The sequence below is a fragment of the Podarcis erhardii genome (genome assembly GCF_964252035.2).
Source record: "Podarcis erhardii genome assembly, chromosome: Z".
Classification (NCBI taxonomy): Eukaryota; Metazoa; Chordata; class Lepidosauria; order Squamata; family Lacertidae; genus Podarcis; species Podarcis erhardii.
The window spans coordinates 38,237,490-38,254,904 of NC_138504.1; the positions used below are offsets into that span (position 1 = coordinate 38,237,490).

General features: G+C 47.4%; 1 protein-coding gene across 2 annotated transcripts in view; it reads left to right on the top strand.

Moving 5' to 3' along the window:
• The window catches only part of LOC309333689 (FK506-binding protein 15-like), a 78,142-nt gene extending 69,128 nt beyond the window's left edge, over positions 1–9,014 (top strand). The window contains exons 19-23 of one of the 2 annotated variants that reach the window (XM_081847367.1): positions 3,166–3,268; positions 4,712–4,883; positions 5,776–5,909; positions 6,609–6,710; positions 7,820–9,014. In XM_081847367.1, the coding sequence (XP_081703493.1) occupies positions 3,166–3,268; positions 4,712–4,883; positions 5,776–5,909; positions 6,609–6,710; positions 7,820–8,491 (1,183 nt within the window). In that variant the 3' untranslated portion in view covers positions 8,492–9,014. The remainder of the gene's footprint in view (positions 1–3,165; positions 3,269–4,711; positions 4,884–5,775; positions 5,910–6,608; positions 6,711–7,819) is intronic. The other variant, XM_081847366.1, reaches the window with a different exon arrangement.
• Positions 9,015–17,415: the final 8,401 nt, after the last annotated feature.

Consider the following 17,415-nt stretch of genomic DNA (forward strand, 5'->3'; position numbering starts at 1 on the left):
GAGACGGCCAAGGTGTGGCGACTGGAGATGTCCTGGAGATCACTTTTACAGGCTGGCTGTTCCAGAACGGTAGTCTTGGGCAGGTGAGACCTGGCAGAGGGGGTGTCTGGGGATGATGGGGGTCGAAGTCTCTACCAGCACTGCATGGCCACAGCTTTCCCACTCCTGGTTTATAGTTTGCATACAGCCCTTTTCTCCCACAACCCCATCCTTTTGCCTTTCAATAACATTGCAAGGAAATTCCTCCTGAAACAGGAGAGGGACTTGGTGAGGCTCACCCAGCTTGCTTCACAGCTCAGTGTGCATTTGACCCCAACCCCAATGAGCTCTAGCCAGTGCTTTTCCATGGGGCTTGCATTGGTTGCTCTCCAGAGGTGGGGCCTTGCCCAGCCTTGCCGCCCTTTCTCTTTTTTTTTTTTTAAATAATTTTTATTAGTTTTCACAACAATAAACAAGAAAAAAGAAAACAAACACAACACAGAAAAAACAAATAAACATAAAACATGACTTCCCCATACCTCCTTTTCACTGCATCCTTATTCCAAAAGATTTTTTAGCAACCCTTTAATCAATTTTTCTATTGGTTCTCTTTAAGTTTCCATAAAATTATTATTTACAGCTGTAATTCTCTGTTTCTCACCCCTTAACATCTTAACAGTCCTCAATTTTGCAGCAGTTTTTAAGATATACTTTAAATTTTTTCCAGTCCTCTTCCACCGCCTCTTTCCTCTGGTCACGTGACCTTGCCGCCCTTTCTCAACTGGGGATGCCAGGGAGGGAACCCAGGACCTTCTTCCTGGGAAGCACATGCTGTTAGGCCCTGAGCTTCACCTGTCTCCAAGGTGTAGATCCTATTTCTTAAACTCATTTTACCCAATCTGCAACATGGGAGGCACCGCTAGGTAGGGGATTCAACATGGAAAGCTGCCTTGCACTGCATCAGGCCACTGGTCTAGGTTGGCATCGCCCACATTGACTGGCAGTAGCTCTCCAGGCTTTCAAGCAAAATCCTTTCCCTGACCTTACTTGGAGATGCCAGGATTGAACCTGGAACCTTCTGCCTGCAAAACAGGTGCTGTGTCCCTGAGCTGTGCCCCGTCCTTCAATACTCATTGCTGTTGGCTCAGCAGTGGGAGTAGCGGAACGTGAACCTATTATCTTCTGCATTAAAAGTAATTTCACCCCATCGACCTTCCACTTATGGAACAGGTTTTCGCCTCGAATGTAAATAAAGAGAAGCTGCTCCGGCTGAAGCTAGGCTCTGGCAAAGTCATCAAGGTAAGATGGCGCTATCTTCCCACCGCAGTGCAAGGATTATTTCTTCCACTTCCACATCTAAGCAGAGTTCAGCAGCCCGGGCTATGTGGAAGGCTGAATAGCAGTGATGTTTTTTGAGCTCAAACCCTGATCAAATGGCTTCCTCAAGAACCGCAGGCAGGTAGCTGTCCCAGCTTGTCTACGCTTGCCAGGATCTGCTGGAATGGGAGGCCCAAACAGGGTCCCTCGATCCCTGCAAAATTCCTGATCCTGCCCTACTGGTCAGTCAGGCTTGCCCTTTCCTTACAGGAGGGGTGGGGAACCTCAGGCCCAGCAGGGACTGAAACTGGCCCTCAGGATTCACCCCAGGCCATGCTCCTCGCCAAGCCTGCTCTGTGGCCTGGACCAAAACAGTCCTGGACCTCCAATGTTGCCTCTTGCTGTCCTGGATGAGAGACAGAGGGGGGGGGAGTGTGAGTGGGTGTCTAAAGTAGCCTATTGTACAAAGGTAAAAATTACATTCATTGCCCCTCCCACTTTCCCCTCTAGCCCCGCCCACTCCTGGCATGCTCCTCCCCACTAAGAAGCTTGCCCCGGAGGGAATGGTTTTCATCAATGCTTTCAACTACTTTCCTCAAGACTGCAAGACAACTGTCAGTATTCCTGTGCCCTGCTCTCAACCAGCCTTTACCAGCCTGACAAACACACACACAGATCCTGTGGACTCCAACTGCCATCATCCCCAGCCAGCGCCTGCTGATTGGAGTTGGAGTCCAAGGTATCTGGACGACGTCAGTTGGCGAAGGCTGTGTGGTTCTGGCACTTAGCGTAGGCGGTCACCCAAACTTGTTTTTTGCATGGTTCTCCATTTCTGGAACTTGAAGGCCTGGGAAGATGGGATGATTGGCATGAAGAGAGGAGGCAGGCGGTTCCTCCTCATCCCACCAGCATTGGCTTACAGGCCTTTGGCAGAAGCTGAACGCATTCCTCCGGACTCAACCCTGGCCTTTGAGGTGGAAGTCAAACGGGTGAGTGTGTCTTCCTCCCAATGTGTTAGCAACCAAGAGAACCTCAGAAGGTTGTTGGGTGGTCAGTCTACTGCCTGGATAAGGTTCTACAAATGGAGGCAGTGGTTGCCTTGACCAGACTCCATGATGTCTCTTTTTTGCTCCCTTAGGTGTGGTTTGCAAATGGCGCTGACTCCGCCGGACAGAGCCTGGGCCCCAGGGACTCCTTCACACCTTCACCAGCACCACAATCAGAAAGCCCTGCTACAGACCCAGCCTGGCTGACTCCTCCTACTCCCGCTCCAAAGCCAGGGTGAGAAATAAATTGAGGGTGCCCTTAGCTTTTAAGCCTTCCATTCTCCCAGGTGAAACATCCTAACTCTGCAGTAAACAGGTTGCCACCTCTGTGTTTTAGGCTTTCGGCCTTCACCTCAGCTGCATAACTCAGACCCCATCTGCACTGTACCACCTTGGGATCTACGGATGAAGTAGGACTGGGCTGGATGGACAAATAGAGGAATACAGGAATACAGCCAGTGTGGGGTAGCAGTTAAGAGGGTTGGTCAGAGTAAGATCTGGGAGACCAGGGTTCCAATCCCCACTCTGCCATGAAGGTGACCTTGGGCCAGTCACTCTCTCTCAGCCTAAGCTACCTCACAGGCTTGTGAAGATAAAAAGGGAGGAAAACTATATACCAGTATTTGAGCTCCTTGGAGGAAAGATGGAACATAAAATAAGAACTATTATGATTCTGATATAAAGGATAGAAGCTCTCCTAGGGTGGCTTTTGAAAAGTGAGATCTACATATGATACTGCCTTGATTTCTTTTTTTACATGAGAGGATGGAAAGTATCAAATCATGCAAACATTCATGTGTGTAAAAAACAATTCTTCCCCCAGCTATGTGGAGCAGAGCAACCTGATATTTGAGCAGAGCAACAGCTCATTGCAGAGGACCATGAAGCACACCCAGGCAAGGGTCCTACATGCTGAACAGGAGAAGGTAAGCCCTGGCAGTGTGACAGCCACAACAGGAAGGCCAAGTGACTGAGGCTGTGGGGAGGGCAAGTGCTATCCTAGGATCCCGTCCTTGAGTTCACAATCGCTAGTGCAGGTCACTATTCCCCTTTGCCTGCAGGCCAGAAAGAAGTTACGTTTCTGAGCAGCAGCAGCAACAAAATAGAACAAACGATTGGCTAGGTATACATGCACATACAGGTAAAAGATTCATAAGCTTCAGGTAATCCTTTGAAAAGCACCTCAGCTTGAATTTGAGAGAACAACTGAATGTCCCTTTAAAATCTAACACAGTGACTAAAAAAATGCACTACATTGGGCTACAGTAGGATCTCATTGGCTGCATTCACATGCCATTCTAAACTGTGGGTTGGCATGACGTGAGCAAGCACAGTGAACATTGCCCTCACTTCCTCCTATGCAGCCAAGAAGAAGGGTGTGAGAGTTTCCACTTCTAGGTAACTGCTGCTTCCTCTGTTGTCTGGACTGAGAACAGCCATTAATGTTAAGCAGAATAAGTTCCTGAAGTTAGCTTATTGAAACAAGCATTTGAAGTTGGTGTGTTTGATATTAACCATAGTTAATGTTAGCTGCAGCTCGTTGTCCCGGGTAACACAGCAAACCATGGCTAGGCATAAGTGTCAGGGTTCCTGGGCGCATGAGAGGAGGAGATGTAAGGGGAGAGCACGCAGGTCCAGGTTTGCTGTGGCCTGTTCTTGCTTGGGCATCAGAGTGCAAACCCTGCCATTAAGGGATCTTCCATGCATCTTACCCTCAGGCCGCTGGGATTTTGAAAGATATAATCAGCCCTTGGACCACAGAATAAGCAGAGTGCTCTTAACCCAGAATGCCATTGCCTCTTTTGATAAAACTTTCTCCCCTCTTGCTGTTCTTGCTTCTGGTGGTGTTAACTCTCCTCTCCTTGTTGCCACTTTTCTCTCTAGCACATGCCGCCACTGGATCACTTGCAATTCAGAGGAACAGCATGCTGTCTCCAATAGTGGAGGGAGACCCTAGTGGCTGTTGGCTGTGTATAGCTTTTCCTGCCCCATTGTTTTGTCTAATCCACTGCTAAAGCCATCTAACTGTTTGGCCTTCATTTTATCTTGTGGGAGAGAGCTCTGCTGTGTGAAGATGTCCTTTCTTATGTCTGTCCTGAATTTTCTGGGGAAATCTTTTCTGCTCTCCATTTTATGCACCTTTGTCATGCATGCTTTCTCCTGAACTAACTAAAAAGCCCAAGGCTTCTGCATCCCCCCGCTCCTCATAGCCTTGCCAGTAGACCAGTTCTGCAGGGTGTTTCCTGGGAGACTCATTCTTAACATTTGGGAGCCTCCAAAAGCACAGCTCTTGCATCCTCCCAGGAAAGGTCTTGTGGGCTCTCCTTCCCCATATGTTCTCCTGTCTCTTCTGCTCCTTTGCGTTGCAGGTCAGGGTCACCAAGGAGCTAGCGGAAGCCACGGCGCAGATCTTCCAGCTCCAACTGGAGCTGACCCGTCATCAGAAGCAGGAGATAGATCTCCACTCCCAACTGAATGAAGCCCTGACAGAGGCAGAGAGGCAGAAAGCCCAGGTCAGCCGACTCCGTGCACAGCTGGCAGGTAAGGGAAGCTGAGAGGAGGCGCTGAAATGGCAGAAGAGCACTATCCAAGCACATGCAGAGTAGTTTTATCATCCTAGGAAATTCTTTAGCTTACAGGTAGGGAGCCTGTGGCCCTCCAAGTATTACTGGCCTTCACTTCTCATGAGCCCCAGCAAGCATAGCCAGGGATGATGGGTTTTGGAGTCCAGCAACCTCTGAAGGTCCTGCTCCTTAGGGCCTCCTGCAGTGTAGCTGTTAAAAACTCAGGCACACAATCTCCAAAAAGACTCTTGACTTTAACTCCATCTGTTTAAAAAAGGCAAGCTTCTGATCTCTACAAACTTGATTGATTGTATTTCTATGCTGTTTTTTGTTGAAATGAATCTCCAGCTTACAAACAATAACATAATGTAACATAATAGAAAATGGGTTTGTGCATATTCTGCACCTTCCTTGCCCTGCATGCAAGAGCAGAGCGGTGTAAGAGTGAGAAGAAACATGTGACATGTCTTTAAAGTTACACGGAGGCCCCATCCACACTATACAGCCTTATCATGCCACTGCAGTCAGTCATGGCTTTCTCCCAAGGAATCCTGGGAAGTGTGGTTTTTTCCAGCTGCCAATAGTTGTGTTGAAGTGGAGAGCCCTGCTTAAGCGGCCATTTCCAGCATAGTTTAACAGCCTGGGAATTGTAGCTGGGGGTGGTGGCAGACCGGGGGTCCCACCACCTCTCAGCACCCTTAAGAGAATGTTCTCAGTTCCCAGAATGTTCTGTGGGAAGCTATGAGTGTTTAAAGCATATGGTTCAGATGGTGCTGTACTTAGGCTTAGCTACAGCAGTGGATGGAAACAAGGACATGCACTGTGGTGCAGGCTTCATCTGTCACTGGCTCTCTGCCCCACCTCCACAGAACTTGAGGAGTTGTCTGACTTGAAACGCAGATACCAGGAGGTGAACCTGATTGCGATGCAGTTGGAGGAGAAGGTGGCAGGCCTGGACGTAGAGCTGGCTTATCACCGTGTTCAAATTGAGAATCTGGATAAGGTAGTGCCCAGGGGTGACAAAAGTCATCACCAAGGCCAGAAGTGGCTTCCTGGAAAACTCTCTGAGATCCTTAGGATTATCCCACTGCCCCCCCCCCAGCTTTGCACCCTTGACTGTTCTTTGCCTCCCTAGAAGATGCCCTTGAACCTGATCATGCTTCTTCTTTCATTCTTAAATGGAGGATTGAAAGGGATAAGTGGGCAAATTAACGTGTGTTGCTCCACCTACTTTTACTCTTAGCAGGCGGCCCCCAAGAGGTCAGTCAGTGGAGTGGAGTCTATTAGGCAAACAGGGCACTGCCCTCACCCAGCCACCACTTGCTTGCCTTCTTCCTTACAGCCAATCAGGATGTGGCTCTGCCTGTCATTGGGCTCCTTGCCTTCTGCCCCACCCACCTCAATGGGCAGGAGCCACCTGTCCTTGGAAGACCTCTGCTCACTCTGCTGGGTTCTCATGTCTGCCGTAGGTCTCTGCTTACTGTTTATTACAGGGGCTCCTGAACTGAGGTCACACAATGCAATGCCATCCATCTCTTGGCACATGGATGCTATCCAGATAATGTATGTTCCTTGTAAAATAAATGAATAAATGAAATCATCACCACATTTGGCTGTCCAGAAGCTCTTGAAAGCCCACTGTCCTTGCTGGTGTTGCTTCCCTGCCTTCTGACTCTTTGGCATCATCCTGCCCCAGGTGAAGAAGATCATGAACGAGGTCTTCCAGTGCCTGCGGGGCCAGTTCAACTTGGAGGAGTCCTATACCGGCCAGGAGGTCCTGGGTACCGTCCTGAACGCCATCAAGGTACAGCCCAGGGCAGATGGATCCTGACACTTGAATAAGATGCAATTGAGTGAACTGATCTATCATTTCTCTTCCTTTTTGTATGGTTCCAAATGTCATGAGTTTGGGTGCTAGAGTTTTGGGTGCAAGATGCCCATAACTACTGGGTTTAGTAAGTGTTAGAATTTAATCACTGCTTGGAGAGTGAAACTGAAAGTCAGGCGCTTAACAGCTGGACTCAGCTTCCTGTGTTGAGGAGATCGCTTGAGAGGTGGGCCATTAGAGAACTAATAATGAAGATGATGATGATGATGATTTTGTTTATACCCAGCCACTCTGGGTGGCTTCCAACACATATATAAAACATAGTCAAACATTAAACATCTTTAAAAAATGGAACACTTCACCAATTTGCAGAGGCCATGCTAACCTCTTTATCGATCCAGTTTTAGTATACAGTATGTGCTGCAGACAGAAAGATGGGCCATCAGCGAGACAGACACTCTGCCAGCCAGCAGATGGGTGAAGCCCCACCCAGAGCTTTGAGATAGTGAGTTTGAAGAGAGTGCCAAAGTTTTGGTTAGGAGGAAGTTTTAGGATTTCAGTTGGCTATGGTGTGATCAAAAGAAAAAAGGCTTTCAGTCTGTTAAATGCAGCAAGCTGGAGAGGCAGGATCAGAGCACAATGCAGACTGACAGTTTGAGTTAGAGGTTGCAGCAATGGGAAAAATGGGACTCTCTTGGAGTGTATGCTGGGGGCCCCCTCCATTACAGGCTCAGGCGTAAATAAACTATATATCATTATGACACCACAGTCTACACTGTGCCTCATTTCCAAAGGAAACACAGACTAAGTGCCTAGACCCCTGGAATCTTGCACCGGTCAGAGATTGGGGTGGCATTTAGCCCCATATTTCTAATCATGGGAGCAGCAAAGAGGGTGAAGCCCAGCTCTCTAGAAATAACAGGTTGCATCTAAGGTACTACAAAGTGAAAGTCACTTAGCTGTGCCTGTGTGGCTGAGTAGGGATTCAAACCCTGGTCTCCTGAGTCCTGGTTACACAGTACTTTCATCAGGGGCTGCAGTCTTTTTTGTGGCAAATAATCCCCCCTCCCCTCTACTTGTTCCAGACAACAACTCTGCAGCTGCTGGAGAGTCAGGAGGAGCAAAGGGGGAGCAGCAGCACCGAGGAGGAAGAACCTGCGGAAAGGAAGCAGCCAAGTGCCGCACCCCTTTATGGGGATCCCCACAGCAACTCTCTCCGAGAACCAGCACCAGTGGCATCCCCCGCTCCTTTGGCTAATCTGAAGGAAAGCTCAAGCAGTCCGCCATTCACCGCTCTCAAAGGAGCCCAAGACAGACTGCTTTTTGCAGCTCCTGAGGCTCATTCTTCGGAAGCACCGGTTGAACAAACTCGTGCAGCCTCTGCTCAAACTGCAAGGCCGCCTCTCAGGCTCTCCGCCAGTATTGAGAAGGAGAGGCCAAGCACTCAGGGAGAAATGGACACAATAGACACCGCCATTATGGCACCTCCAAATCCAGCGGCGGATGAGACGGCATCTGCAATGGAGGGGCCCACAACGGGTCCAGAGGGCAAGGAGGAGAGTGGGGCAAGTCAGCACACCGCTGGCCCCACCTCTCAAGCTCCTCTAGCCGACAACCAGCAGGACTTGGCTGGAGCCTCACAGCCAAGACCAGCGTCCAGCCCCATGGAAGCGGATTCCAGGTCTGTGCCAGGGCGGGAGGGGGGCGGGAACTGTACCTATGATGGGTCTTATGGTACTCAGTGCCTTGTGTTCTGATCTGTGGCTGATCTGGATGGAGATCGGGTTTTTCTGTGAGCCTCCCCAGATTGCTCATTTGGGCTGAGGTCGTCTTGACTCGTGGTTTTTGAGGCTGCTGGCGGGAAGAGGGGTGACTCTCTCTCTCTAACTCTCGGTAGCAAATGTCAATTTGGGACTTTGTCTGGCTTCAAAGTCCTGACTGTTTAATTCACTACTGCCAAACACACCTGTACCCTACACACTTTTGACCCAGCTGCTGCTGGGAGTAGCGGTGGGTATCACCTTGAACAGCTCCTCCCTGTGGAAACCAAACTTAACCTATTGCCATAGCTCACCTCCAGTTTTGAACCTTGACAAAACTGGATCTTGAAAATAATAATAAAGTGCAATTAAAATAAATTAACACTGTTGCCTCAGTTCTTTCACTTTAACAAGGCAAGAAGGGGAGGGGTATTTGCATGCTTATGTATGCCAAAAACCTACTCACCATTTATAGGGCACCTTAGGTGCTTCACATACATACACCTGATACGGTAAGAATTAACACCAGTCCTGTGAGGGAGGCCAGTATTAGTAATCTCTAATTAGTAATTGCAGATGGGGAGGCTGAAACAGAGAGTGGCTTGCCTAAAGGTGCCTTGGTCCTCATCTCGACTTGGAGGCCGTCAATGTAGCACCTGCAATGCAGGAAGCCATGGCCACTGCAATCTCCCCCACAATCCAGCCTCTGCATAAAGATTTCCCGGGAAGGAGAGCCCACCCCATCCTGAGGCAGGTAGTCCCACCACTGAACAGCTAATACAACTTGAAGATTCTCCCAGTTGAGCTGTAAGCTGTCTGCTACCTCTGATCACTGGCTCTAGTCTTTCCTACTAGAACAACCAGAACCAATCTGCTGCAGCTTCTGTGATTGAAGGGGAAGCTCTGGCTCCCAGGGGCCACCTGCAGCTCTCCTTCTGATCCCCTTGAATCTCCTCAGTACACCCCCCTCACTGGCTCTACTTCATACATTCACTGAGCTGGGATTTTGTTTGCCAGCCCAGCCTGGAATGAGGCCTGATGTTTAGATAGATTCCACAAAGCAGCTTTTACAGCACGTGAAAGAGTACATAAAATGCAAAAGTGAACACTTTTTATTTATTACATTACAGTTCTATCCCATCTTCCAAAGGAGCCCAGTACAGCAGACAACAAGGCAATAAACTGACACACAAAAATTTAGAACACCTAAAAACATTTTTTGTATTAGCCACCTCTCCTCAAGATATCAACAGGAGTGTTTCAGTACCTCCTGGAATGCTGATGATCAGGGAGGCAGGCAAACCTCACACTGGGGATAGAGCAATTTTGTGGAGCCCCTTTCCTGAAATTAAGGAGTCCATAAGAACTGGCCTGACACACCCCTGTAGTCACAACCTGCATTTAAAGCACTCTGATGCAGCAACAGTTATTTCTGGGAACTGTAGGAGACCCATTGTTCTGTTCACAGTGCAACAGTGGGCAGAGTTCCCTGTGAAAAAGGGGTTTGTTGCAAAACAGCCAGGCAATTGAAGCTCTTTCAGGGATCTCCTAACTGCTTCCTGTGGGAATGGGTACCATAGTTTAAGGATGTGCTGTGTAAAGTAGTACTTTCTTTTGTATGTCTTGAATCTGTTGACATTTGGCTGTATTGGGTGCCTAAGACTTCTAGTATTATGAGACAGGGAGAAAATTTTTGTCACCTCTTACTTGCCTTTTCCCTACATGAAAAACTTGCAAATGCTGCAACTTTTAATGGCAGTTTCCAGTTCCTGCCTTCAGCTGTTCATTAGGGCTTGCAAACCCTGGTACCATACATATACCTAGACGGATGGTCAGATAGCTATAGGTCAAGAGATCATGGCAGGGATGAAATGGCCTCTCCTATCAAATGCTGCCATAGGCTACACTCAACCTGGGCTTGTCACATCACCAAAACACCAAGCCTGGGCAGGAGTTGCTTGATTACAAAGCCGGTTCCCTCTTCTGCTGCTTAGAATCTGGACCCAGATCACCTTTTCTTGTTCGCTATGCTGTATCTTGGAATTGGGGCCAGCCCAAGACATTTTGGCATCTGAAGCGAACCACAAATAGGGCCACCCCCTGGCCAGGGAAGAAGGGGTGAGTGAAGTTCTGCATCAGGAATAAGAAGTGGAATAAAGATCTACCTTTGGGACAAGTGAGGGAATCAAAGCAATCTTACCCAACTGCTGAAGCAGGACTCAAAGGCCATCATGGGCAGGAAAGGGACACTTTCTGAATCACATTGGCTGGGTGCAGAGTGCAGGAGACCCCAGAGAGCAGGAAGGAGTGAGCCATAGCTGTTGCTCTCACCACAGCAGCAGCAGCAGTGGGAGATGCATTTCTTGAAGGTTGAATCTGCTGCCTCTGTGGATCCTGACGCCCTAAGCGGTTGCCTCACTTTGCCTCCTGGGCAAACCAGCACTCTTTGGAATGTCCAGGATTATGATGCTGCCGATTCACTCAATATTTTCCCTCAATAGCTGTCTGTCTTTGCTTCTTGGTAGATGAAAGCAAAGCACTTTGGAAGCCAGCTGGGCTCTTTACAATATGCCTTGTGTGACCCATGCAGCTAGATCGAAGCTGGGTTTGCTGGCAGCACCTTGGTGCCATTGCAAAGAAAGTCTGCAATCCTAAGTGTACTGTCAGCACCTAATGCATGGTAAACCAACAGGGCTTGTTTGAGTAAAACCATTAGGGATGGGGCTGCTGGATAAAACTTCTCTAAACCCCCAAGTAAGTCTAAACCACAATCCTGAGAAAGCATTGGATTAAAAAAAAGAAATGTTGCTGGAAAGCTGCATACAGATGCCTAAATTACTATTGTTATTTTTATTAATTAAATGTATCCCTCTCCTTTTGGCAACTCAGAGCAGCTTAGAGAATGACTTGCATAAAAACCCTATACGTATGTTAAAACCAGGGGGGAAAGAAAAATACAGTACATTAAACCATCAAGCCATTGATAGTTAAAAGCCAAAGCCTGGTTAAAAAGGAACGTTTTTGCCTGGCACCTGAAGAGATGTAAATATGGTACCATGCAGGCATCTCTGGGGAGAATTGTCTCTCTGTACCAAGACCCACAAAGTGCCTCTTCCTCTTGGCAGAGAACATGTCTTCCCCAGGCTGCCTTCCCAGCCTCCCTACTTGAAGAAGACCAGCGCAAAGAAGACTGAGACAATGAGGAGAATGATGGTCACGGCGAAGCAAAGCCTCAAGTTCTCCACAGACGCAGGAGCCTCAGAGTCTCGGGAGGAGGCTCTGTGGGGAAGCTCTACCAAGACAGGGTTCTGCACTTCCTGCACATGGAACCAACTCTGGAAGCCCGGCACTGAATGGAAACCCGTTGCTGGATACACTGGCACAATGCCACTGACAGTGAAGATAGGAGAGCCGGTCCGGTAGTTTAACTCCATGTCCAGAGTCAGGACTGAGTCATTGAGAGGCAGGTCCAAGGCACCCGGGGAGTCTTTGCTGTCTCCCAGTTCCTCTCTGTCCTCCAACTTCCACTCTCTCTGAGGAGCTATCTCACGCAGAAGGGCTTCATCGTTCCTCAAGGCCTGGAGCCCCGCTTCCGGCACAAGGGTCACCATGCGGCAAAATGGGCAGACCACGAAGGAGAAGGCCGTGTTCTGGCAAACCAGTTTCCTCAGGCAGGCTAGGCAGAGCGAGTGGCAGCACCACAGCAACTTTGGCACTTGCCCACTCGAAGCCTCCTTGTAGGCCTCGTAGCAAATCCCACATTCTACCATACGTGCTTCTGGCCGCAAATCAATGGCAGGAAGCAAAAGCGCCATCTCCTCTCTTTTCTACTGCCTTTGAGATGGTTTCTTTGCCAGCTCCCCTGCTTCAGGATTCTGACTGAGAACCCCAAGACCACAAAGCCAGAGACCCCTGAGACTCAGGAGCCCTCTGCCTGTCTATCAGCTCAAATAGTTCGGAAACCAGGGACAGAATCCTTCCAGGTGGCTTTCAAAGACTTCTGACCCAGCTAAATACCAAGGGCAGTGCCCCAGTGTGCTAATTGAGGGCTGCTGGCTGGCAGATAAGGGCGGGATCTTTGTATTCCAAAGCGACACCAAGGCTGAACTTTAATCCTTAATTGATGACTTGTTAACAGAAACTGGCTTGTTTTGTTTGTGAAGGGATCTCTCTCCATGGAGCTGGGGTGGGGTCAGTGCTGGGAACTGGCTGTGAGGCATGCCAGCCTAGGAATATAATTCATTGCTGTTGTAAACAAAAATTGCCCTTTTCCCTTATGGGGTAATCCAAGAGCCCATATAGAGTCCTTACATAGGTTCCCTATTGGTAGGAGAAAATAACAGAGGCCAACCAGAGAATATTGAGAAGCAAAGCAGCTAGTAAGCTTGATCTTTATTGATCTGTTGCAATAGGGTGCTCCCCTCACACGCAGGAAAGGAGGAGGAACCCAGAACAATGGCGCGCAAGGCCTTATAAAGACTTTTGAAATTGCCACCCTGTAGATACAGACCACCCCAAAAAACATTATACATACATCACAGAAGGGGTGTAACCTAAGACCACCCCTCAGATACATCATACCTACATCACAAAAAGGTGGTCTAAAACAGAAAATTTGAATGTTGTTTTTCTCCTGTCCTTGTTTATCTACTGTCTGGCAGGTTACTTGATTGGATTGCCTGGGGAGCCTGGCCATTCTTTTGTAGTGATAAATACTTACCGGTAGTTCCTGGGCCATGCCACAGGCTCACACCCTATTCATATCTTAAATGTGCCCTTAAGACAGGATTTGTGAGGAAAGAGACAATGGGGAGGTTTCCCACTTTGACCTTGTAAAGAAAACATTTACTCAGTTTAGGAATCAAAATGGTTCCAGGTGGTCTTCCTGTGCTGATCTATGTACGTGCTTGGTTGGTACACTTATGAACATTACCATATATCTAAGACCATAAAATTCCTATCACATTGCTTCACAGATTAAAAAAAAAAACAAGAGCATGCTACTTCCTTCAACCACATGCCCTCCAACATTTATCCGATGAAAATAGGGACTTCCCATTCCATAATGATAATTTTACTATTTATACCCCACACATCTTACTGGGTTGCCCCAGCCACTGTGAACAGCTTCCAACATATATAAAAGCATCATAAAACATTAAACAAACTTCCCTATACAGGATTGCCTTCAGATGGCTCAGGGGTCGGATAACTCCATCCCCTCCAACATTTCTCCAATGAAAATGGGGACATCCTAAGGAAAAGTGGGACATTCCAAGATCAAATCAGAAACCAGGATGGCTTCTCTAAATCAGGAACGTTCTGTGGGATGTGAAACACATAGCAGTCAAGTAATAATAATAATAATAATAATAATAATAATAATAATAATAATAATTAATACCACGCCCTCCCCAGCCAAGGCCAGGCTCAGAGTGGCTTACAAGCAATAATAAAAACAAGTTGAATGATTACAACTTAAAAATAAAATTAAAATACATAAAATATTGAAACATTAAAATATTAAAATGTAGCCTCATCGCAGGAGGAGAAGGAAAAGAAAAAAGAAAGGGAGGGAGGGAGGTAATCAAATTGGCTCCAAGCCAAAGGCCAGGCGGAACAACTCCCTGCGGAAAGAAATCAGATCCTGCAGGGCTCTGGTCTCATGAGGCAGAGCGTTCCACCAGGCCAGAGCCAGAGTTGAAAAGGCCCTGGCTCTGAAAAGGCCCTGGCTCTGGGTACATTCTTTCACCTTTGGTGCACATGCCCAAAGATTAAGACCTTCTGGGAGATGATCTATAATGAAATGAAAAAGGTATTTAAATATACCTTCCAGAAGAAACCAGAGGCCTTTCTCTTGGGCATGGTCGGCCAACTGGTGCGACAGGAGGATAGAACTTTTTTTATGTATGCCACAACAGCAGCAAGAATACTTATTGCAAAGTATTGGAAAACACAAGATCTGCCCACCCGGGAAGAATGGCAGATGAAGGTGATGGAATACATGGAACTGGCTGAGATGACTGGCAGAATCCGGGACCAAGGAGAAGAGTCGGTGGAAGAAGATTGGAAAAAAATTTAAAGTTTATCTTCAAAAATATTGTAAAATTAAGAATTGTTAGAAAGATGTTGGAAAAAGAAAATTATGTGGTTTTGGCAGAAAGGACATAAAGGATTAAGTAAAAATGAATTGGTGAAAGAGAGAATGTAAAATCATAGTATATTAAGACAAATTATTAAGATAAAAACAAGGTTGGAAGGATTTGCTGAAACAGTAATTTGAATTAGAATACAAAAATGGGAGGTGTGAGGAGGTCAAGGAGATAAGTAAAGGAAAGAAAGCTATGTAAAGGTTCAAATTGTTCTTTCTTTCTTTTTTACTGATTGTATTTTTTCTGTCTTTTTCTGTCTTTTTTACTTTTCTTTTTCTTTTTGTAACCTTTAAAATTTGAATAAATATTATTTTTTTAAAAAAGAAAGAAAAGGCCCTGGCTCTGGTTGAAGCTAATCTAACTTCCTTAGGGCCAGGGACCACTAGGGTGTTGCTGTTTATGGACCTTGAGACTCTCTGTGGGGCATACCGGGAGAGGCGGTCCCATAGGTACGAGGGTCCTAGGCCGTGAAGGGCTTTAAAGGTCAAAAGCAGCACCTTAAATCTGATCCTGTACTCCACCGGGAGCCAGTGCAGCTTGAAAAGCACTGGGTGAATATGCTCCCATGGCAGAGACCCCGTGAGGAGCCTCGCTGCAGCATTCTGCACCCGCTGGAGTTTCTGGGACAGCTTCAAGGGCAGCCCTGCATAGAGCGAATTACAGTAGTCAAGCCTGGAGATGACCGTCACATGGATCACTGTGGCCAGATCGGGGCGGGAGTTCTGATTTTTTTGTGGCGTTCGTACAGAGCCCCCAGTCGTCTCACGAACTATTGACCTGTACACCACTAATCCGCTGCCACCAACCAGGTCCTCCCTGGTAAAATCACTTCAGTCTCAGTCAGCTTTTCAATTAATAAAGAAGAGTGTGTTTTATTTCAGACATAAACAAAACTTTTACAGCATTCCAAACGGTGTTCCTCTTTACTTTCTTAGTCTTATGTTTCTCTCTCTATCTCTGCTACCTCCCCAAACTCAAGGACCAACTGCCCTAACTGTCTCTCTATTACCAACTGCCTTTCCCAACCAGCCAACCCATGAAATCCAACCAACTACCCACCCACAACTCCCAACGGACTCTCCCAGAACTCCTTTCGTACAACATTCCTAGAATGAACATGCTAGGGGATGCTTTGTACCAGCCAGGAGAAAACTTCCTGTTTCCTCCTGAGCTGGGACAAACTTCCTCTGCATGTGACTGGAGGTGAGCGTGGCCTAACCTGGACAGGGGAGCACACCTCCTTCTGTTGCTTCTTCTCCATTTTTGTTTCTCTATGTGCGAGCAGAAGTGACTGCTTGTCACTTGGGACTAACTCCCTTATTGGATAGTTACACACACACACACACACACACACACACTTTGTAACCTAAGTCTGCCTTCAGGGATCCAACTGTGAACTGAATGAAGTGAGTAAACTACTTTAATAATATTGTTGTGTCTATTCTTTTTAAGAGGGACAATAAGGGATCTTACCAGGAATCTTATATAGAGAGGCTCAGACAAGCCTGCAATAAGCAAACTGCTGTGTGTTTAAAGTGGAATGTTTAAACTTCGCTAAAATATAGAACTTGCTAACGCAAGTTAGGAAGGATATCATTAAATAATATATCCTTTCCTACCTCCCTGAACATTCCTACACATTCCTGGTAAATATGGACACTTGGAGGTTCTGCAACCAGTACTATTTTTCTAGAAAAAGATGTGCCAGAACTCACCATGAACACCTCCCTCATTCTCTTAGAATGGCAATGGTGCCCAGAGGCAGAGCCAGCTGCTCCAGCACCTGGAGCAGGGCTAGCCGCCCACAGGGATGGAGCGAAGTGTCCCAGGGAGGCAGCGCAGAGATGTCACCCCCCCTCAGGGATGACCATAGCTGTCAACTTTTCCCTTTTTTAAAGGGAAATCCTATTCAGAATAATAGGATTTCCCTTAAGACACTTGAGCTGAGCTTCCCCTGCAGATGCAATGCCTTTGCGGATATGTTGCTGTTGTTTTCTTTTGACACTAGAGGATTTAGTTTGACAGGTGAAAAGGCAGAGAAATACCTCTTGTGTGGTATGTGTGTGAGTGAATTGTTTGCTGGTGTGCAGCGGAGACTCTATCTTTGTCTCATGGTGTGGAGACGCAAGGCTTGTGAAGGGTGGAAGGTATCTCACCCCCCTTCCAATTTCCCACTAACACAGGGCCCAAACCTGAGATGCAAAGGCAGTCCCTGGTGATGTCACGAGGTGTGCCCTGGAGATGGAGGTCAATTGAGAGAGGAGAGCAGAGGAAGGCAGGTGGGGACAGGCTGAGAGCAGTCTGAGGTTGGTGGGGCAGTGTGCCATTCGGCCTCATGAACCAGTTTGAACTGCTGGAAAGTTAAATCACATCGATTGGGCACAAGCAACAGAGGAGCATTCCAGGCAAAATAAGACACACCCCTCAAGTAAGCATTATTTTTTTGTGGCTGACAGGAGGACCTTTTCCAGCTGCAACTGTTGTACTCAGTGGCTTGGCTGGAGGACAACTTTAGCATCTTTGTGTAAACAGCAGTGAGGACCTGAGGCAAAGGGCAGTTGGTGGTGCTTGGCACCTGAAAAAAGAGGACAGTCCAGCTTCCCAACCAAGCGTGAAAAACTGGGAGAATGTGGTCAAGCAACTTTGATGCAGCTTCCCAACCCCTTCTTTCCTGCTCCCAAAAGCTGGGAATCAAGATTTAACAGCTTTTAAATGAAATTGACAAGAAACTGGCATCTATTTTTCTGCCATCTATTAATTCCAACTCTG